Below are 23,132 nucleotides of genomic sequence, written 5' to 3' on the forward strand. Positions count from 1 at the left end.
CAGCACACTCATCTATATCTTGATGAGAAAAAAAAACATGTTTAGAAGGTGAAAACCAAGTCAAAATCTTCTTTTTCTATACAAAAGTTACACTGAAAGAAAAACCTTTTTAGTGCTAGCAACAGTTGTTTCACCTTTTTCATAACATCTATCTGAAGACGATGTAATAAGATTTTTTGACATATGAGGGCAGACTACTTTTCTAAAAGATAACCTACTCAGAATACAACAAAATTTGAGTTGTGTGTTGTGGAGGCAACAAGACAGACACCGCAGCATGGCTATTATTACTAGTTTCAGACGGATGCAGTTGTCATTTTTGCATCCAACCTACATGTAATGGAACATGGGGCTGACCTCATTCCGTGCTAGATCGCAAATGCTAACACCACCTCAGTTTAGATTAAGATAAAGATTCCCTTATTAGTCCAACAATGGGATGCCAATTACCACAATACACCAATACCAACCTTCCCGGCAATGCATCCAATAGTTGAAAAAATTGACCTCATGTGAACCTCACGGTGACACTAGAGGAAAAGTCTGGGGATCCTCAACATTATTAGGACTCATCATTTGCGAACAATGAATGTGTGCACCAAATGTCATGCCAATCCTGTGAACATAGCTAGGGTTATGTTCTTTAGGTGTCCTCTAACCTTGGCAATGGCTGTCTGCAGTCTGAAGGCTGTAGCCAGCAGGACACTGGCAGTAGAAGCTCCCGAGAGTGTTAATACATTCAAACACACAGCCTGTTACAGCTTCAGGCAGCCAGCACTCATCCACATCTGGAAACATGGAGAGCAATAAGGAAAAACACTTTGTGCATAGATGTAAATTACATAAACAGACACAAATGTATAAATACACACACACAAACACACACCTTTGCAGGTGGTCTGGTCATGAGCTAGTTGATAGCCGTCATCACAGCTGCACTTAAAGGACCCAAATGTGTTGATGCATCTCTGCTGGCACTGGTGCTGCCCCTCCACACACTCATCTAAATCTACACACACACACACACACACACACACATACACACACACACACACATAACAATGAATGGACACAGATGTAATGAAACACACACCCCCGTGTACAGTCAGTCTGACAGAAACACACACAGTCCAGGCTGGACTGAGATGAAAGACACAGGCAGCAGATGAAAGGTGGTCATCTCCGCTGCTGCTCTGAATCAAGCTGTAATCTGAAACCTCATTGATGTGTTTCCATGTTGATGTTTTAGTCTGTGATGAGCAAACCATACCGCAGATGTTTTCTGACTTCATGTTTTCTGTGATATAAAACAAGGATGTGCACAAGGAACTACGCTTGTATATCAGCTCTGCTCTTGTTTTTTCTCCTCCTAGGAAAAACAAAATTTATTCTAACCCGCCAATTCTTCATAAACATGCCTTTTCTGCAGCAGTGGAAGAAATACTCAAAACGTTTAAGCTACTTAAGTAGAAGTAACAATACTGCCCTGTAAAAATACTCTTAAGATACTATTAAAAGTTTTACATTCAATATTTCGCTTCAATATACTACAATTACTTTTTAACATGTTATAAAAAAGTCTCAATACTGATGTCTCTTTATGACCTACATAAGCTAACAAGACCATCAGTGAGAAGTTAACAATGGATGAAACAATTTACATTATGCAGACCAAAAGAGCCTTTGTTTTTCTTGACGAAGTTTGGCAGTGAGTAATACGTTAGCCAGTTAAAATGAAGCAGGAAATGATTCTTCTTTAGAGAATTTTGTTTTTTACATTATTTATCTTGTGGTTATGGCTGATACTGGAGCAGGTTTAGCAAATAAAAAAATAAAAGACCAAAACAAAAGCTAAGCGGGACGATGACAGAGCATGGGCAAAAAACCACAAGTCAACCTCCGTCAGTCATTCAACAGATGGAAAGAATGAAAAGAATTAAAACTTCTTAGATGCCTATTATATAGCCACAAATACATGCATTACCTTTATCACTATGCATCCTGCAAACAGTATTAAAATTAAGTTGCATCTCTCTGTGACTTGCTCTACTGCTTTTCTCCACAGGGGGCGACAAAATTCCACACAAAATGAAATTCCTTTATAGTTGCTTTAAATCAGCATTTCCCAAACCTCTCCTGCAGTATGACATGTCCTGCATGTTTCAGACCTTTCCCTGCTCCAACACAGCTGCTTCACATGATCAGCTTGTTATCAAGCAGCTTCAGCAGGGAGCGATCTAATACATGCAGGACAAGTGGTACTGCAGGAGAGGAATGGGAAATGTTTTAGTAAAAGTACTAATTGGGTAGTATGGTCCCTTCCAGAGAATTATATTACAGCATATTACTGTCTTTTATACACCAGCATTTTTAATTCTGGTAGAGGTGGAGTACATTTAATTACTTTATATGCATAGTTCTATCTTTAGCACAGCATCATATTTTATAAAGTAATCATGTTTGGTTTGTAAAATGTTAATATGTAAAATAACTCCAGCTGATGGGTAAATGTAGTTAAGTAGAAATATAAAGAAGCATAACATTGAAATACTTAAGTACTACAGTATCCTTTCCCCATTATCCTTTGGTTCAACATATCTATATATAGAGCACCATGTGGACAGATCTCATCCTAAAATAATGGGATCTTTTGAAATGAGGACCAAAATAAATGCCCATTTTCTGTCAGATAGGATGTTTAAGGGCCTTATTTTCAATGCAGTGGAATTTTCAGGATGAAACTAAACTATAATCAGTCGAACCACAAAGTGTGGACAGGTCAATCTGTCACACAGTTAATAACACATTTAGAAAGAATATTAACAACATCCACTGATGGCTCTCACAAATGACAGGCTGTCTGTGACACACATAGACAATATATAAAGTAAATGTCTGCCTACAAGAGGATCGTGCTGCCATAAATTTCACAGCTCACTTGTGTGCGCGTCGTGAAACATCAAACAGATAAAACATGTGAAGGAGATTCCCTGCTGTGCTGTGACATGCCTCGGTGCACGCTGTGTTGTCATTAGGAAGAGCCCAGGGCGTCCGTTCAGGAAGAATCTTGCAAGAAACATTAACATGCTCACCTCGACACGTTCGCCCGTCATCCAGCAGAGTGAATCCAGCTCTGCAGTGGCACTGAGTTCTGGTCTGGGTCTGGTTGGAGCTCTGGTTGTGGTGCTGGGAGTGAGAGCACAGCTGGGAGCAGCCTCCGTTGTTAACTGAACAAGGGGTCAACTCTGGAGACAAACAGGATGGATCACTTCACGGGGAATTAACAAGTTCACTTGTATTAAAATAGACAAAGTTGAGCCTTTTTTTTGGTATTTACTTCATATATTTATTTGTTTCCTGTTGCATAGATGAATTATGTTCTCTGTATAATGCATATTGTTGGAATTTAGACATTTGAGTAATTTACTGATATGTTTGTTTTGCAAACCCTTTATGTTGCAGGAGGATTTTTTTTTTTGCTTTGAATTAATGCTACAGTGTTAGATACATAACCTTTCAGGAAGGTTTTTACTAGTAGACGACAGATGATATAATGTCCCAAAATTATTGTGATATAATGTGATATTATTGTAATTTTAAGACCATTTAAGGTCACCGCATGCATGCATATGTGTGGGGGAGTTTATAGTGAAATGCCTATTTGTTAGATTTTGGAAGTTGATTTTCCACAGTCAGGCAGCAGATTAAATTCAGTTAGTGGATCTGTTTTTAAATCTTGGATTTTACATGCTGAAAAATACTGTTCAGTTTTTCAGAATGTGTTTCCTGCTCAGGCATTAAAGCCCTAAAACAGCTTTTAAAAAAACATACATACATAAAAAAAAGAGAGAAAAGAAATACATTTTATATAAATATAAAAAAAGTATTAAAATAAAATAGAAGTAAAACTCCTGTATATCAACAATTCACAATACATTCATAAAACAATAAAAGACGCATTTTCAAATTAATCAAAGTTAATTTAAAAAAGCAGAAACACCACCTACCGAGACAAACAGGTGTGATCCCGCTCCAGGTGCCCCCCGGCTGGCAGTAGCTGTGTATGTCTCCATGAGCCAGAGTATAACCAGTGTAGCAGGCGTACTGTATGTAATGTCTGTATTCTCCGGGGCCTGGATTCTCGACATTACGAAAGTAGAAAGTCCCGTGAGCGGGCACAGGCGGGTACATGCACACGGGACGAGACAGCAGGGTGGAGCTGTGGTAGTGGGTCTGGTTAGATCTGGTCTCTGTGGTGGTGGAGGTGTTTGAAGTAATCTTAGCCAGATTTCTTTTCATATTGGACTGTGTGGAGCTGGGACCTGAGGAGGTTGGGGCAGAAAAGGAGGGAAGAGAGGGTGATAATATGAGAGTAGGTGATGAAGTGAAGGAAGAACTGGGAGAAGTTGTTGAAGTCTCTGTGGGCTCCTCAGATGGAGTCAAAGGAGGAAACTCTGAGCCAGTTTCAGTCTTTTGATCTTCATCTGCAGCTTGTGAAGAGCCTGTTATTACTTCAGAGGAAGTCACATTATCACGGGATGCGACAGTTTCTCCCAACTTGAGCAGTTTCTCACTGACGGGCGAAGGAAGAGCAGATGTCGCGTGGTGGAGTGGGGATGTTGGTGCAAACATCACAGTATGTGTGACAGCAGTGATAGCTGCTGTTGAAAATGATGGTGGTGAAGATGTTGATTGTTCCGTTCCCAACACTGATGATAAGTTAGATGAGATGGTAGACAGATGTGATTTAGATGGAACTTGATTCACCTTTTCTGAAGCTTTCTGCTCTGAGACCTGACTCCCAGTTCCTGTTTCTGCTCCCCAAGCTTTGTTTGCCTCATTAGGAGTTGTTTGGACTCCATCTTTGACTTTAAAATGAGGAAACTGAACACGCTGCCGCAGGTGGACTTTGGGTTGGGTCACTTTTATCCTTTCACTGTTGGACATTTGGGAAGGCATGTGAGACAACAAACCAAATGTGAGGTTCGCTTCTTTAGAGGCGGTATAAGTGATGGTGTTATAGTGGGATAGTTGCTGGGTCTTCAGAGCTACGGCAGCCTGCAGGTTCTGGCGTTCATTTGTCTTTTGCACAGTGACGCCTGAAGCTGACCTCATCATGTCAGACTCTAATGAGGAGAAAACAGGAAAAAGGTCAAATTTAACGAGTCAAGTCTGTTTATACATCAAATTTAAAACATGACTAAAAAGTTGCAAAAAATAGTTACAGTTACTGCACTCATGTTATTTTTTTTTTCTACCTATTGCTGCTAAGAATAAATTAATATGGGAGAATATTCTTATGTGAATCTCTGCAAGAAAGCAAATAATCATATTTTCTAAAATGCCAAACTATTGCTATCATAGCTTAAGTTTGTATTATTTGTTCACATTAATTATAGTGTTTCGTTACAGTAACAGGCCTAAGCTTGATAAAAAGAATAAACAGAAGAATGTTACTGTAAGTAAATAATAATTATTAAACAAATAAACAAAATAATAATAATAATAATAATAATAATAATAATAAATTAATAACTAAAATGATGGTGATAATATTTTTAAATAATATTAGTTTTCTTTAAGTAGGAAAATATATTTATTAGGCACTTATATCTTCGAGAGTCTAAGACTCTCTGTATGGCAATCCCAATAAAAACTGCATGACTAAAATATTTACATTTCAGAATTGCATGCAACTCATTTGCTGTATGTGACCAGAAGTTATAAAATTTGAGACTTTCTGTGATGTCTGTGTGGTATCCTATATTTATTTTCCTTAAATCTATTACACAGACAAAAGGAGTGAGAGGCTCAGATATACAGTATACTTTTCATAAAGAGTGAAGATCCTTTTCTCATCTCTCCATCTCTTTTTGTATTTTGTTCATGATAGCACAGGGAGTTGTCATTAAAATATGAAATAAACTGATATGTGACGTTGAAATAAAGACGCAAAATAAATTATTTGTTTTCTTGTGTAGTGGATTGTAGATTACTTGGGAGTTCTTTTGCTCACCTTTGCATACAGGCTTCGTACTGTTCCAGGCGTGGCCCTTACAGTATAACATTGAGGGCCCATGTAGCCGAAACCCACTATTACAGCTGAACATCGCCCAGGAGCCGTCCTCATTTGTGCTGCTCGTCCCATCTGTGAGCGGCCCAGGGATGGAGCAGCCAGAGCCTGACAGAGGGAAGAAATCATGGAAAAGTTTAAGTGTAAAAAGAAAGTTCCCCTCAACTTCCTATTAACTCTCTTCTGAAGCAAAAACAAGCTTCAATACCTGAACAAAAGTTGAGACAAATTAGTTAAATGCAAAATGTGTATGCAGCACATGCTCATGAAAAAAGGTCCTCACCAACACAGACTGGAGGGTCCCGGGACCAGTGTCCAGACACACAGCTGTTGGTTTTGAAACCATGGAGCTTATAACCAGGATGACAGCGGAAGATCACCAGCAGTCCACCGTAACGGAAAAATGTCTGCCCGTTCTCCAAGTGTCTAAACCTGCTGCATGCCTCAGCTAAACACACTGTCGGAGGTTCAGTGACATGATATGTGACAGAAACATGTCTGCAGTTGTCTGAAAACACTATAAACATCAACAGAATGAAACTTGTACCTGGAGTGTAGATGCAGAGCAGAGCGACCAGTGATGGCAGGAGCAACATCGCAGACGGGATGGGTGGCTAACAGAAGTACTTGGAGAGTGAAAGTGGGAAGTATATAAGACGTGGAAAATTAAGGGGAGGGGAGAGGTTTTATTGGGTAACTACAGGAGCAGATGGGAGGAGATGCAAGCAGGTTTTCTTGCAACTAGAGTGTGTGTGTGCATGTGTTTAAAATATGTTTATGTGCTACACAAGTTCCGTAAAATCTGAAGCCATCATTTAATCAGACTAATGGGAGGCCTCAGTCTGTTTAACTGCTCTCACCATTTGTGTGTGTTCGTATGCTTCACACTACAAATAAACAAAATACAGAAATTAGTCTTTAAAAAAACCTTTTTATTCCTTTTTGGTAAACAGCTGAACACACACCAGCTGAAACTCTAACGTGTTTCTAGTCATCATGTAATACTACACTGTGTGGGAATACACTGGTACTCCTGCAGTTTATCTGCTGTACACCATTTTTTTCACAAGTCTGATTTAGTACAGCTGTCATCTCTAAAAGAATTGAAAATATGCAGCCCTAACTCGCTTTTTTTATTTCTTATACTTGGTCAAGGTTTGTGTGGGTTCTCAGTGACTTAACTGTCGAGCAAGACACTGAACCCCAAATTGCTCCCAATGGTCCAGTCAGGACCTTGCATGGTCAGAATGGGTGAGTGAGAGGCAAATAGACCTTTTTCTTAGACATTTTGAGTTGTCATAGTAGGTAAAGCACAGCTGTTACTTGTAACACTAAGAATTGCTCTGTTATGTGCAAGAGTTTGAGTGAAAGTGATAGGAAGCCAACTTGCACCACAGATAGACTCAGTTTAATACTGATGCCTCCATAAGACCTACATAAGTAAACAGCAAGGAGACAAATATTCACCAGGGTTCAGCAACCTTTTTATATTAAAAAAGAGCCATTTTTGGCCCAAACCTGCTAATACTGCTAAGTCAGAAGCACTGGCAGTGAAGAAAAACAAACACATCCATCCATGCTCTAATAAATTCTCTATTTTCTTCCAAGACTTGGAATCGATTGCTATAACTAGGTTTTTAGCAAAATGTAGAAGATAAGATGAAGAACTCAACAAAAATTGAAATGTAAAAAAATACCACACGCAAACTCTACACCAATGACTGCACCAGTCCTTTAACCATCACCACCTACCTCAAGTATTCCGACGACACAGCCATTCTTGCCCTGCTCACAGACAATCATCCAGTCCTGGATTATCACAGCATCATCACACACTTCACCAAGTGGTGTGAGGACAACCATCTCCATTCTAATGTCAGTAAAACACAAGAAATCATCATCGGCCTCCCCACAATAAAACACCCTATTACCATCAACAACCAAAAAATTGCAATGGTTGACAGTTTTAAATACCTGGGAGTAACACTGGACAATAAACATGGTTTCAACCAACACACCACCGACATCTTCAAAAGGTGCCAACAAAGGCTGTCTGTAATCCATAAACTCAAAGGACCGTATGTGTCCCCTTGTCTTCTCCTACTGCTGTACCAAGGCATCATCCAGCCAACCTTCATATACTGCACCTCCTGCTTCTTTAACATGTCAACTGTCACCAACTGGGCCAAACTCATACGCATCACCAACACTGCTGCCAAAATAATCGGACTTCCAACACCCAGTCTCACAGAACTGAACAACAGGGCCATTTCATGCATTGCAACCACAATAGAGCAGGACATTACACACCCACTCAACCAGTACCTCACCCCACTGCCTTCCGATCGGAGGTACAGAAATATATGGTGTAAAAGGGCTCACCTTGGAAAAAGCCTGATCCCTGCAGCCATTGCTACATTAAACAAAAGAGTGCGATGAACACAGAGTATATGTTTATTTGCCATTTATGTTTCTCTGTCATGTGTTGTGTGATTTTAATGCCGATCGTCTGTTATCTGTCAAGTGTACAGTGCTGTGAAAATTAATTTCCCCTTGGGGGCAATAAATCTAATCTAATCTAATCTAAATCTAAAGAGCTTCTACCCCAGCCAAAAGCAGAGTTTGGCCTTGCTGCTCTTCCTGCAGCCTGGGACCCAACATAGACATGGTTGCATCTTGTGTCTCTTAATTGCATCCACGTTTCCCTTACTTGCATCTTTTCCTTGCATCTTAGTCCTGTCAGACCTTGCTGCAGTAAAATGCTCATTATTGCTCATTAAGTGTGCCATAGCTGCTCTGAATGGACTTCAGATTTAATCAAGTATTGATACCTGTGATTTTCCTATTGTGACCAGTCAAAATGTGATGTGAAAAGGGCCTCTTATAAAGCACTTTGAATAAAAGGGCTATACAAATGCTGCCATTTACCATTTACCTTATACATGATAGCAATTTCCATTAAAATTAATCCAATTTTTCATGTTTCTTGAGTCATTTCATGCCAAAAATGATTTAAAAAAAAAAGTAATTAGGATTCATCATCTAGGAAACATGAAGGTCTGTACCAAAAACGGATGCCAATCCATCCAGTCGATGTAGAGATATTTCACTCTACTGAAGTCTTTAGCCTGCAGGTGGTGCTAGATGAAAACTCAGGGGCTCACAAAGTCTGACAGATTTATCCTCTGGGGATCGTGAATGTCTCTATAAAGTTTCATACAATACTTCAACGATCCGAATGCACCAATAATTGAAAGGTTAATCACCAAATCGCTTATTTTTTACTTCTTATCGCTGCCTTCCCCCCGTCCTTCCTTCCTGCTCCTCATGCAGGACTTCCATGCAGTAGTATTCAGGTTCTTCCCTTCATGAATATTTCTCTCCGTCTGTCTTTCCGTTGAGTTGCTGATCCTTGTTGTCCAGTTTGTGCACCACTCTGAAGGCCTCTAGGAACTCAGTGAAGTCTATACTGCCGTCCTTGTTGAAGTCGATACTCCGGGCAAGGTCATCGATGGCCCTGTCATCGATGTCGACCCCCAGGTGGGCGCTGAAGAGTCTCCAGGTGTGACGAAACTCCTCGATGGAGATCAGACCTGAACATGACAAAACAGACAACTCAGATTTCTATGGAATCCTTTTTGAAATATTGAAAACATTTTTTCCAAAGAGCATCAATCTTTCTTTCTTTTTTTTTTCTTTTTTTTTTACCAGAATGGTCTTTGTCTATAATGTTGAATATGATCTCAATGTCTGTCCGGTATCTGAACAGAGTTTCAGCCAAGTTTGAAGTCACCTAAAAGGAAATCAACAGAAAATTAAACCACCACAAGCTGCATTTAATAAAATCAGTGGTGGCATAAAATTACCACAAGAAAAAAAACAACACATTAATGTATTATATTAAAGATTCAGTTTAAACCTGCAGTGCAGAACTTTTGTCTCCCCCTTCTGGCAGTGAAAGTAATAACACAAACACTGTTGACAGGTAATTATGACATTAAGCTGTCCAAGAGCACTCTGTTCAAGTCTTTATGTGAAAATATTTCAGGCACAGTTTGCACTAGTATTTTACAAATAACAAGCTGTCCAAGAGCAGTAAATAAGAGCAAATAAAAGTCAGCACTGATTACAGACAGCACAACTCCTGAATACTGTGAAATACAGAGCGCTTTCTCTGGCAGCAAAGGGGTTAATCAGCAGTTTGTGAACTTTTGAATGTAACGAACACTCATTTATAAGCCTCAGACTGCCAGCAACTTTAGATCGTAACATGTTTCAAGCTTGGTGCTGTTCCATAGAAATAATAATAATAATAGAAATATATACATTTATGCACATTCTCTCACTTTTCTGCTCCCCTCAATTTTTCCTCACATTTGTACTGGACACTCAAGGAAGGCTTTTCCTGTTTTTCCCCCCTGATGTTATGATATTATTTAAACTACAGAGATGCATCATATTGTTGCCGTTACGTGAAAAAAACCCTTATAGGAATATTAATTTAACAAGCACGATTACATTCTTCATAAAATGATCCAGCTAGTATAACTTTGTAAGACTTGAATTTGGATAAAAACACCAAATGCAGGACAGTTTAAAATTTCCTTCAAAAGTGAAAAACTAGCATAAACAAGCATAGTTTTTATTGTCTTATTTTGTTTTAGTTTGACATTTAAAAGAGCTTTATTACCTATATATTTATTTTTTTTTAGTTGCATTTTTAATGGTTTCATGACATAATGAAAATAATAATCATTATCATTACTATTTTATAATTATTATACATATATATATATACATTGTTTTTTTTAGTATCAATTTATTTATTCTTATATTTATGTTATTTTATATATTAATATAATTTTATCTGGCGTTTCCTCACTGAAAATTGATGAGAATTGAGTTAACGTTTCCTCAGTTGATTGATAAAGTTAAAACACTGAAGGTAAAATATGAGTATCTCAAAAACAGCCCCTTCATTTCTCTGACCTGAGGCAGAGGAATCCCTGGTTCCATGTCCTCGAAGCACGACTGATAATCCACACTGCCGTCTGGTGCCAGACGGGCTAAGTGTGGCCGAAGTGTCCTCCAGGGCAGGTCCAGTCTCAGTACGGACTCCAACACCTGAGCCCATTCACTGACCGACACACTGCCTGAAAAAAGACATGCTCGCATATAACAAAAGATTGAAACCTGGGTAAAGATAAGTAGGGCATACAGAGAGAAAGGAGAGCGTACCGGTGTTGTTCTGGTCGTGCTGCTGGAGGCCCGACAGCAGCTCGGAGCGATGAGAGAACAGCTTCTCCTTCAGGGCCTTGAGAGCCGAGCCTTCAGCAGCTCGCACTCTACACACACACACACACACACACACACACACACACACACACACACACACACACACACACACACACACACACACACACACACACACACACACACACACACACACACACACACACACACACACACACACACACACACACACACACACACACTTTTCAACAGCTTGTCATTGTTGATTCATCTGTCAATTATTTATTAGGTTCAATAAAACATTGAACTATGATGTTAAAATAGTGATATCACAATGATAGTGTCTTTAAATATTTTGTTTTGATGACTCAGCAGCCCAAAGATATTAATTCCTTCATTCATTCACCACTTATTCAAATTCGGGTCGCCACCCGCGTTCTCATTTACTCCTATGGGTTATTTAAAGTCTAGTTTAAAGTAAGGTTTAGAGCTGCATGTCTTTGGACTGTGGGAGTGACCTTCTTCCTGTGAGGCTGTGAAAGCACTAAAATGCACCAAATGCAGAATGCAAAAAATACCTTTGTGATCAATCTCAAGATCCTGCTTGGTAAATTTCATGTACGCAAATCTAAATTTGCTAAATAATTTTTTAAAAATAATTCCACAGTAAATCCTCACATTGCAGAGGGGGGAACCAGCTGATAAAACACTTAAACTATTGACCAATTTACTTATTATTTTTCTTTTAATTAACTAATCCATAACAGTTACAATGTGTAAGATATGGCCAGAAGTTTAGTTGCAGCCATATCTTGCACTCCATTAATCATTTTAGTACTACTACAACCACACCAGACTTGTGCTGTACCTCTGTGTCAGGGTGAGTTTGCGTGTCGTGCGGCTGACTTGGTACTGATAGAAGCGGGGAATCAGTTCTCGGCCCACTTTGATGTAGGCACCACGATTGCTTCCCTCCTCGTAATAGTTTGACGCTGAGAATATGGTGATGACCTGCAGAACAAACATGCATACATTTATCTCTCAAGACTCTTTTGGGGACAAGAAATACATTTTTTGGACAATCTGAATGAATTTATTGCAATCTCTAGTCTACCTGTCCGCCATGACAGAGCTCATATCCCTCCTGTTTGCACTCGTGGGATCTGATGAGCAGCTGCAGTCCGTGCTGGAGCAGCAGTCTCTGGGTGACGTCAGGGCCGAAGTAGCAGCCGCCTCCTCTGAATGTGTTGGGACTGCAGCCTTCTTGAGTTTTGGGGTCACTCCACAGTACATCCACTATCTGCAGGAGAGAGGAAGAAGCAGATTAAAGTCCTGAATAAGTCACAGAAGACATCTGTTGAAAAAAGTGAATTTATCTTCTTTGACCTGTTTCCATTCCCGATCAAGTTGTGAAGGTGAAGGAGGCCGCACAGAGGACAGAGAGTCCAGGAAAGGCACTTGCAGGACGTTGATAGTGTAAGGCATGCTGGGAGAGGCCGGGCACGGACGAGGCGAGAGGCATGATGGTGTTCGAGGAGAGCAGAGCGAAGAGGAGGATGAGGACGATGAGGAGGAAGAAGAAGTGGAGGCGGCGCTGTTTTGTCGGCTGTGCCTGTGTCGCCTGTTTCTACAGAAAAAGAAAAGGAAAAAAAAAGAGTGCCTATCTTACTGTGCATTTAAAAAAAACAACAACTTTGTGTCAGTGTCTGTGGACCGCTGTCAGACCTCTTGTTGGGAGTTCTTTGGTTGTGGCTGCTGCAGGGACGAGAGCCGGCCGTCGATCTCATCCTCTTCATCTGTCTGGAGGACTGACTGATGTCCAGCTGCTCCAAACTGCGTCTGGGAAACCTCAGGGCAGATTTCACCTGCAGGAGCAGAGGAAGAAAGCTCAAACAGACATATGTCGAGCGTCTGAGGTTTGTTGGTAATATGTAATAAGTGCAGTACGTTTGTGGGATTGTAAAGCCATTTGAGGCTAATTGGTGATTTGGATTTTGGCCTATACATAGGTGCATCTCAATACATTAGAATATGATGGAAAAGTCCATTTTCAGTAGTTCAAGTCAAATAGCCCCAACCAGGTATTGAGTGCATATAGATGGACATATTTTTCAGAGGCCAACATTTCCATATTAAACATACTTTTTAATATTACAAAAGACCAATTTAAAACATTTTAAGACACTGAATTTTAGGTCTTCATTAAATTAATTTAGCCATACTCATTATAATTAGAAGAAATTAAATAAATTAAGACATTAAATGTTTCATTCTGTGTGTAATGGATCTATATAATGTGTTATTTCCACTTTTTGAATTGAATTACTGACATCAATAAACTTTTTGACGATATTCTAATTTATTGAGATGCACGTAATGTACGCATGTAAATTAAACCAACTTTTGACAGCAACTTAACTGTGTGGTACTTCCACCTACAAGTTAATTTAAGTGTCTACAGGTCAGGATTTGTAGCAAATGTTTTTCTGATCTCTAGTGGCCGACGCTGATTACTGCAGTTCAAGAGCACAGATGGAGGATGAACATGATCTGACCTTGTGCCTGTCTATGGAGCTGAGGACGTCCAGGTCGGTCTGGTCTGATATTCCTCCGTGAACGATCAGGATCTTTCCGTCAATGATTGTCGCGACGGGCAGCAGGCTGAAAACGTCTTGAAACATCTGGAGGATCTCACGGCCGTGAGTCTGCATACAGTCAGCCAGATTATCAACCCAAACAGCTGCAACAACTGTGATGGTCTGCAGTTCTAACCTGCAGAATGTGCAGCTGAGAACTATACAAAATAAAAGCAGAATAATGACATTTATCTGTACCTTGTACTTCTGCATGACTTCTTTTGTGAACCCGTATCTGAAACAATAATGTAAAGAGATATTGCTATTAATAACTTAGGGCGTTTTCACACCTGAAAGTCCGAACCAAGGTCCGTGTTCTGTAACATTGTATACATTTGGTCCTGTTGATTTTGGTTTCACACTGCAAAAGGAATAACGGACTTTACAAGACAATTCTACTGGACACGTCATCTCCCTGTGGACTTCCGTGGCTCATTTTGTTTTGGTTACGCTGCGTTGTTAGGCCGGCCGGCATCTGACCTCAGTGTTACTTCCTTAACGTGTTTACACTAAATGAATCCAGCGAGCCACCTTTTACCAGTGGTAATACTTTTGCTGCTCTTTTGCTACCAGCAGCACCAGCTTAATGAGCAATACGTGAGAGTGCTTGGTATTCGCAAGATGAGCCTCCTCATCATGAAAAACTGTATCGCAGTCGACAGGAGAGGAGGAGAAAACGGCTCACAATCCTGACAGTTATGGCAAAGTCTTTTCCTGTACCGTAATTCGTGAGCAGAAGAAGAAAAAAACTTCCTGTCATTGATAAGGTCCGAACTATAAAAAAAGTTGTTTTCACACTGCAAAAGGTTCGGACCTTGGTTGGTTTGGTCCGGACAAAGACCACCTCTTTTGGTCGGACCAAACTTTGGTCCTTTGGTGCGGACCGTGGTCCACGGCACCTTTCACACCTGGAATTTAGGTTCGGATCAAACTGAAAACGAGATAGGTGTGAAAGCGCCCTTAGCTACCGTTATGTTTGTTTGTTTTTTTCCTAACCAACCTGAGGTTCATTATGTGGTCTTCATGGTTTCCTCGGTTCAGGTGCATGTAGTCGGGGTAAAGCAGCAGGTAGGCGAACAGGAGGATCACCACTTCGACTGACTTTTTCCCGCGGTCCACAAAGTCCCCGTTGAACACATACGGCGTCTCCGCAGACGGAAGGCCGTTCTGAGAAATAGCAATATGTCGGAAAATTAACAAACTAGTTATTAGATATAAAAGGAATCTTGAGTGTGTGCATACAACTCGCCACCCCACCCCAATCACACAAAGTGATACATGACTTTGGAATTAATAAAGCAAATCAGTGACAATGGCATTACATAAAAATAAAAAGAACAACAACATCAATTGACGAAATGCTATCATTAACCAATAAATAGAGGGATAACTAAAATAAAACTCAATTAAAAGCCAGACTAATGAGGTAAAATGGAGTTTTAAAAAATTGACACAAATAAACATTGATTATTAAAAGGACAGACAAACAGGTATATTAAAATTGTTTAAAAATACATAAATAAATAAAAAGCCAGATTAAAAAGGTAGGTTTATACCACATATAAAAACATTCTTGATGTTACTGATTAAACTTTTTGTAAACATCTTTATTAAAAAAAATCAGATGTTTCTACATTAACGAACATTTCCTGTGAAATAAGTGGTTAATTTTTACTTACTTATTTACTCACTGAATAAACATTTATTTATTTTATTTTATTTTTGTTTCCCACTGAAATAATGCTCTTTTTTTTTTTTTTTACTGCAAATGAGTTTGTAATATAGTGTAAAAAGTATGTCTGAACAAAATGAGTCAATAGGTAAAAAGCAACAGAAAATAAATAGACAAATAGCTTTACCTTATAAAATATGAGCAGTAAGTCATCAAGCCGCCCATGAAGATCACCTGTAACAGAAAGTAAAATCACAGCACTGGAGAAATTTAAATTCTGTTTCAGTTTTAAATTGTTACCTGATTTGCAGAGGAGGCCTAAGATATTCCTCAGTGGTATGAAAACACCTTAACCGAGAAACGTTGTTTGTTTTCTGTTTTAGTCACAAGTATTCTTGAGTGAAATGAGATGCGACTCTGCAGGAGGAGGCGGCCGTGGGAGAGGAGTCAAGTGCCTGATCAGTGTGCAAATAAACCAGACCTCCATTCTTGGAACGCGGCCATTAAGAAACAGTCAGCTGTGTTTAAAACACATTTACAGACATGAGCGATCATTACACAGCTTATTCATGTATTCAGCTGCCCTGCTGTACTGTGTGAGTGTGGCAGGTGCACTGCAGATACTGAAATGCTGGAAAAATGACAGTGAAAAAATGACAAAATGACAGTTTTCAATGTTGAATTAACAAGTGAAGGTGGTCATGGTCACCCACCACATATAGTGATCTCATTGGTGTAGGATGTGGACAGGTGGATGATGTTGGGCATCTGTTTGAGGAGCTTCTTGGTTTCGTACAGCAGCTGCAGAACATACCTGGCATGCAGAGTCTGCGTGGAAGAAAAATAATGATGTCCTTAAAAAAACAAGCACCCAGAATCTAAACCAGGACAATCAAAGACCCAGATTCTGTACCTGCTGCTCCTTAAATGCACCCAGGAGAGAATTCGTATCAGAGACGGAGAGAGGAAACGTGAGTCGGGGCCCGCCGTACGACTCGGGGACAGGGATCAAGTTGTAGCAGGTCTCTCGGTCTAACCAGGGGTCCACCACCGGGTCCAGCAGCTGGGAAATCAAGTCTGGAGGACACAGTGAGAGGAGAAGTGGATTGAATTGATTGATTGATTGATTGATTGTTGAGCAGAGATTAAAATACATGCAGTAATCAATATATTGTATATTATATATTGTATGTTATTGCAGGAGTTTAGGTGCATTTTAAGTGATTTTTTTTTACCTTTGTCTCCTTTTATTTGTTATATTATATATAAAAATATAATCCAATTATATAATATATGTATCAGATAAAAGTCCTTCTCAAAATGAATCAACCAACAACATTGTGATTACTTTTTCCCTTGATTGCACAATAACGATACATAATAAAGGAAAAGAAAAAGAAAAAAGAAAAGAAAAATGCATTGACGTTTGATTGATATTCCCCAGACTGCACAAAAAAACTAATGATAAAATAAAATAAAATGGATACGTTTTTTCAAATGTACTCTTCATATCTTGTTCTGTTATGAGCCATTCTGCATAATAACTACATTTACTTTTAATAATACATTAGCCATGTTTTGATACTAATACTATTGAAATAATATGTACGGTATAATAGGGAACTCCTTAAACTTATTCCCATTTATGTGTTGTTCTGAAAGTGAAAAAATGTCTTCACACTTTGTGCAGTGACAGCGTGGGCTCCTTCCGTTTACGGTTTTAGAAATAGGATGAATTAAAGGATATTTTGTATAATTTCACAGCTAATCTGTGAAGTTACTGAATCATAAACATGCATAATGTGGCATTGTTTAGTTGTTTGGTTGCTTTGTTGTTGTTGGACAGTCTGCTGTGGAGGATACATAAATATGTTTTTCCATAAGTAAAATGATTGAATGCAGTATTTCTAAAGTGTGATATTGGTTAATTTATGTAAGTAAGACATCAGAGAACATCTTCCACAGCTGCTGTCAGATTGTGTAAAAAAAAATTGGAGTAAAAAAAGAAAAAGAAAAAGAAGGGTTTACCCACTGAACTAAAAACCTACATACAGATTTTAATTTGCAGTTCCCTGAAATAAAGAGCTTGACGCGGCACCACGTCCCGCTCTGTGACCTCACTGTCGTATTAAAAGACCACTTCAATATGCAAATGAAAACCTCTAATTTATGCAAACAAACCAGGCATGAACAGACATCTACCTCCAGGCCTGTTTCTCTTCTGTAAGTCTTTTGTATTTTTTCCCCTTTAGTGTCTATTAAATGTCCTCTGTTCTATCTCTCTCTCACACACACAGACACACTGACACACACACACAGACACACACACGAAATAAATACCAGTGTTTCCTCTCTGCATAACGTATGTTGACTGAATGTAAAGCTCACATAGAGGACGTGCTGCAGACGTTAAACAATAAGTGCGACCTCAGGATTAGCTCGTCAATAAAGCCTGACGATTCCTGCAGGATGAGAGGGTAGATACACACTGAAGCCTCAGCCGTGTCGGTGAAACACACCAACACGTTGGCCTCCACATTCACACTAGTTGCTAAGCAACAGAGTGGTATACGCAAAGGGTTTTCTAATGTCGACCAAAAATACAAACGCATGACTAACAAAAGTGGTGTTAATTTGATGGAGGTAAAAAAAAATATACATCTATAAATACTTCCTGTGTAACAAAACCATCTGATAACTGTAAAAAAAATAATAATTAGCCTCTCACAATTTGTATTTACCTAAAATTATAGCATAATTAAGTTAAACATAATAATAATACATTCCATTTATATAGCACTTTTCTAGACACTCAACGATGCTTAACAGAAAATAAGTAAATTAAATAAAAATATATATAATAGCACACCACTTACTTACTTTTTTTTATCAAATCATTATCTCAAAATTCTGAGAAAAGGTGTCATGCAAAAAAAATATCTGCTCTTGTTTTTCTGAATTAATGAATAATTATTTAGAAAATGTCAGATTTTTTTTCTTTAAATTCTGTTCTTGGGTTTTTTTAAATAATGAGATAATTATCTCATTAATTCTGAAAAACAGCAAATTTTTATCAAGTGAATGCATTCAAAAGGGCTCCAAATAATAAATTACTTAGTTCATAAATAAGAATGTTGAATACATATTTATTCCTGCATTCATATACGCATAACCATTGTTGTAAAATGCTGTTTTACCGCAAAGTAAAATCGACTTTACCACCAACATGTTCAAACACCACTGATGATACCAGAGTTTAAACAAGCCTAAAAAACATCTTATCTTAATATTCGGAGTATTTTGTCTCCTGACCTGGTCCGTTTCCATTCAGCTGGGTGAAGTTGTCGAGCATGAAACTGAAGAAACTGGAGAGCTGAAGAAAAACAAAACATGTTTAAGCTTTCTGATGCATCTTAAAATTAGTATACACGTGTACTTGAATTTTTAAAGGGATAGTTCTGATTAACTGAAGTGAGGTTGTATGTCTATAGTCAGTGTATCATCTACAGTAGATGAGGGTCAGGACCCCCCAGTTTGGAGAAGCAGGCAGGAGTACCAGCTCAGAAGCTAAGCAATGTACTGCTGTGGACGGGGCTGCAACAAAACATGTTTTAGCCCCCTAAAAAAATCTATATTTTTACTGCTTTACCTTGCCGTCAGACAGCCCTTTCCAGCAGGGAACTGAAACCTTTATATTTACTTTTGCTCTCTTCAAAGCCACCGGACTCCTTTGACAAAAACAGTAATTTCACTTCACAGAACAGAGGAGATGCTGCCTCGATTAGTCAGTCTGTTGGTGTTATTGTGTGACTTTGGTGTATCCAAACAAACCCTTCAATAACTAGGGTTAGTGCATCTTAGTGCTGTGCATCTTCACTGGTCCAACGATTTGATTACGATTATCTAGTCCACGATTCGATTCCCTGATGCATCATGATGTGTTACATCCTCAATTATTTTTACATTACAACACATGGTTACTTCTTCGTCAATAAATACTACTAGTCTGATAAATATGCGTTCATTATTTAAAGTGCTTTACAAAATGTATAGCTGAATTTTGGATTCACGTTTGTAGATTCTAACAACTTCCTGCTGCTCTAAGGACATTCCTGATAACGAAAAAATTCTGTAAACCAAAATAAATAGTAAAGGCCGAGCCTACTACCCACACTATCTGTCTGAATATCGATTATGGATTATGGACTGTCACTGCATCGATGCAGAATCATCCACATCTGGATAGCGATGCATCGATTATACAATTATTTTCAACACCCTTAACAATAACACAAATAAACAAACTGATTGGGGCAGCTGTAAACAAGCAACTACAGTATTCTGAAGGGTAAAATGACTGTTTTTCTCAATGGAGTCTGGTGGCTTCAAAGAGAACACAACAGCTTCAGTTATCCATCGGAAAGGGCTGTCTGACAATTGCTCAGCTTCTGTGTCAGAACTCCTGCCTGCTTCTGAAAACTGGATGCGTGCCGACGGTCATCTTCTGTAGATTATACACTGACTGTTGATAAGTACCTCATACAATAGCACTTAAAAAATGTGCACTCTTCCTTTAAACAGGAGGAAGTGCCCGTGCTGGGAGTCACCTGCAGCTGGTCCTGTTCTCCGGCGTATTCAATGGACTGAAAGATGTTCCAGGTGTACCTGCGCCGCATCTCCAGCCGGGCCATGTAACGCCGGTACCATCGCTGGATCAACACAGCCGCCTTCATAGCTACAACAAAACACCATCTGTTACATTTTATATAGATGGGACACATGTTTAAGTATCTAAAGTCACATCAACATGACATGTGAGACTCATGTGAGACTTATTTAGTTTTCTCAGATTTCCAATTACAGTACAAAGTAGCAGGAATATTCCCTCACATCTGTGCCTCTAATTTAAGATTCAGAAGCTGAATCCTACTGCAGCTTTTGTAAATTGGCACGTCATCAGGTAAATATGTAAAATGCACACACACAAACACACACACACAGATGCATGCACACGTCACAGATGTCACAGACTGATCTTTGGAGATGAGCGGAGTCTTACTCAGAGCCGGGCTGGGAGTCTTAACCGAGTTGTCTGTGAGAAGAAAAAACTATAATTCAGAACAATAAACTGGTAATTGAATAAAATCATGGGCAAGGCAACACACACACACACACACACACACACAAACACACACACACACACACACACACACACACACACACACACACACACACACACACACACACACACACGGTAAGAGAGATAACAAGACACAGGGGAGGTCATGAGCAACAGTGGGACTGGAAAAACTCTGCAAATTAAAAGAGCTTTCAGGAGAAACAGCACTCATTGAAGAGAGACAGACTGTGAAGAAAAGAAAAGCACCATCTGTCAAACATCTGGGCTGTTTGTGCAACAAGTCTGAGGAAGATTTACTACAGAAAAATAATATCTTCAGATTCATACTACAGACGCTGACACTGAGGTGTGAAAAATTAAAAACCACAAAACTGCCAGGACTACTGCTAATAAGACACTATTAAAAGAGCACAAACAATGTTACCAAAAGGTTCAGAGAGGAAATCAATGAGACAAAAAAACATGGCAAGAACAATTACTGCAAGGACAACTTCTTTATCCATTAGTCTATTAATTAATCAGTTCATTAAGCTAGTGAAATGGAGAAAGAAGTGTGACAAAATGAGTCAGAGATGACATATTGTGTTATGTCAAAAACCCTATGATATTGGATTTAATAAAAAAAGGTCTGCACAGTTAATCTAATTAATGTTGGAATTGCTATATGAACTAATTTAATATCTAAATAACACAAGGCACAATATTTGTCAAAAGCTAAATATCTATCAAAACACTATTTGAACTGAGTATTGTGGTCCTGTTAGATTTTCCTGGCCTATAAATCACATTACACAGACTTTTTTTTGTGTCATGTTCATTTTCATACATATGTCAATAAAAATGAGAATAAATGATGCAAGAATGATCCTTTCTTCCTGTATTGACAATCATATCTTAAATTTAAATTTCAATATCAGTCAAAATAATCACAAGTAAATATATTTTCTAGATCATGCAGCCCAGAACAGGAAAAAAAAGTAGCAAAACTCGTCACACTTGACAAAGAAAACAGAGAATTTGGGGCATTTTTGCTTAAAAAGTGACTGAAATGAGAAATCACTTATCAAGACATTGGTGGATTCATTTACTAATCGCATATTTGTTTCAGCTCTAGTTTTTAATCTGCAATGAGAAAAGGACAACAGATATTTGAGGGTAACGGACTGAATGGAGACATTGCATGAAAATATATATAAAAAATAAAATAGAAAATATAGAGAAAAACAACTGATAGTGTGTGTTAGAATGCAAAGATATGACTGAAACTTATCTGAGCTTATATATCTGCTAGTTTCCAGCACTGACAGAGTGTTTGTGCTGAGCTGGTCCGAACATGGACCAGGTGCACCAACATGTCCACTCTAATTTGATGCCAATTCACACATTTCCTCAGGGGCAACACGTCAAAATGTAAAACATTTTCCAGCTGACAGGAAGGAAAACGTGTGTCAGTCCTGCAGTGTCATAATAACAGCAGCTACACATCTTTACCTGTCTCCACTCTTTTCCCTTGTGTCTCCGTAGCAACGGAGGTGCCACATCCCATGATGACCAACGAGGAGATCCCAGAGGCTTCACATTAGTCAGTTTTTCCACATCTGGGTCACATCTGGCTGGTGGCATGTAACTGCTTCCATGAGACCTGAAGAGTCAGAACATTACAGGTTATCAGATCAGGTGTTTTCCTCTCTAGTTGATCAGATTTCTCTAAAGTCCAGGAAACATTTCTCACATCACAACACACAATCAGAGCACTTACAGGAGAATCTGTGTGTTTGGGGGCAAACTCTTACAGTATTTAACTGCTTTCTGTAACTCACACTTGCACTTGTAACTGCACCTGTGCTGTAGGTGAGAATTAAATCATAGGCCTATATGAACATGCATGTGATTAAAATATCCATTTGGAATTTTTGTCAGTATTAAATAACAGATATTGATCTAGATGGTGATCTGAGGTTAAGGCTCTTTTAGCTTATTCCAACCATAACAATAATCAGTAAATGTGTATTAAAATTCAGCCTAAAAACCTGACAAAATATATGTCACTATAACAATTAAACTTGTAAATGGCTACTATCAACACATTCAAACAGATCAGAGGATTGTACAACAAATCACACTACACGTCGCTTATTGCGCATCATAATCTTACAGTTTTTCATCGTATTTCAACGCTTATTTTTCGCACCCGGTAATTCATGTCAGTGTTTGTTTTTGTTCCTACCTGCAGCTTGTATCCGCGCGATCCACCGGAAATCATGAATGGGAAACACAATCCATGTGACGCGCACATGAAAAACTTGACAAAATGTTGCCCTACAACTCCAAACACAGACAGTGTAGAGAAGGTTTGAG

The 23,132-nt window shown here is 38.9% G+C and overlaps 1 protein-coding gene across 1 annotated transcript; it reads right to left on the reverse strand.

Annotated features, from left to right (window-relative positions):
- Positions 1 to 6,990: 6,990 nt before the first annotated feature.
- ppef1 (protein phosphatase, EF-hand calcium binding domain 1) lies at positions 6,991 to 23,132 on the reverse strand. The gene is made up of 19 exons (XM_059345565.1): positions 23,002 to 23,132; positions 22,266 to 22,416; positions 20,694 to 20,726; positions 20,242 to 20,369; positions 18,947 to 19,007; positions 16,548 to 16,711; positions 16,348 to 16,462; positions 15,822 to 15,868; positions 14,963 to 15,129; positions 14,161 to 14,197; positions 13,882 to 14,031; positions 13,052 to 13,191; positions 12,713 to 12,953; positions 12,441 to 12,626; positions 12,195 to 12,337; positions 11,312 to 11,418; positions 11,063 to 11,226; positions 9,782 to 9,866; positions 6,991 to 9,666 (listed from the first exon to the last, which is right to left on the reverse strand). The coding sequence occupies exons 2-19, from the start codon at positions 22,318 to 22,320 to the stop codon at positions 9,440 to 9,442; spliced, it is 2,250 nt and encodes a 749-aa protein (XP_059201548.1). The 5' UTR covers positions 22,321 to 22,416; positions 23,002 to 23,132; the 3' UTR covers positions 6,991 to 9,439.

Source organism: Centropristis striata, chromosome 2, assembly GCF_030273125.1.
Source record: "Centropristis striata isolate RG_2023a ecotype Rhode Island chromosome 2, C.striata_1.0, whole genome shotgun sequence".
Taxonomy (NCBI): Eukaryota; Metazoa; Chordata; class Actinopteri; order Perciformes; family Serranidae; genus Centropristis; species Centropristis striata.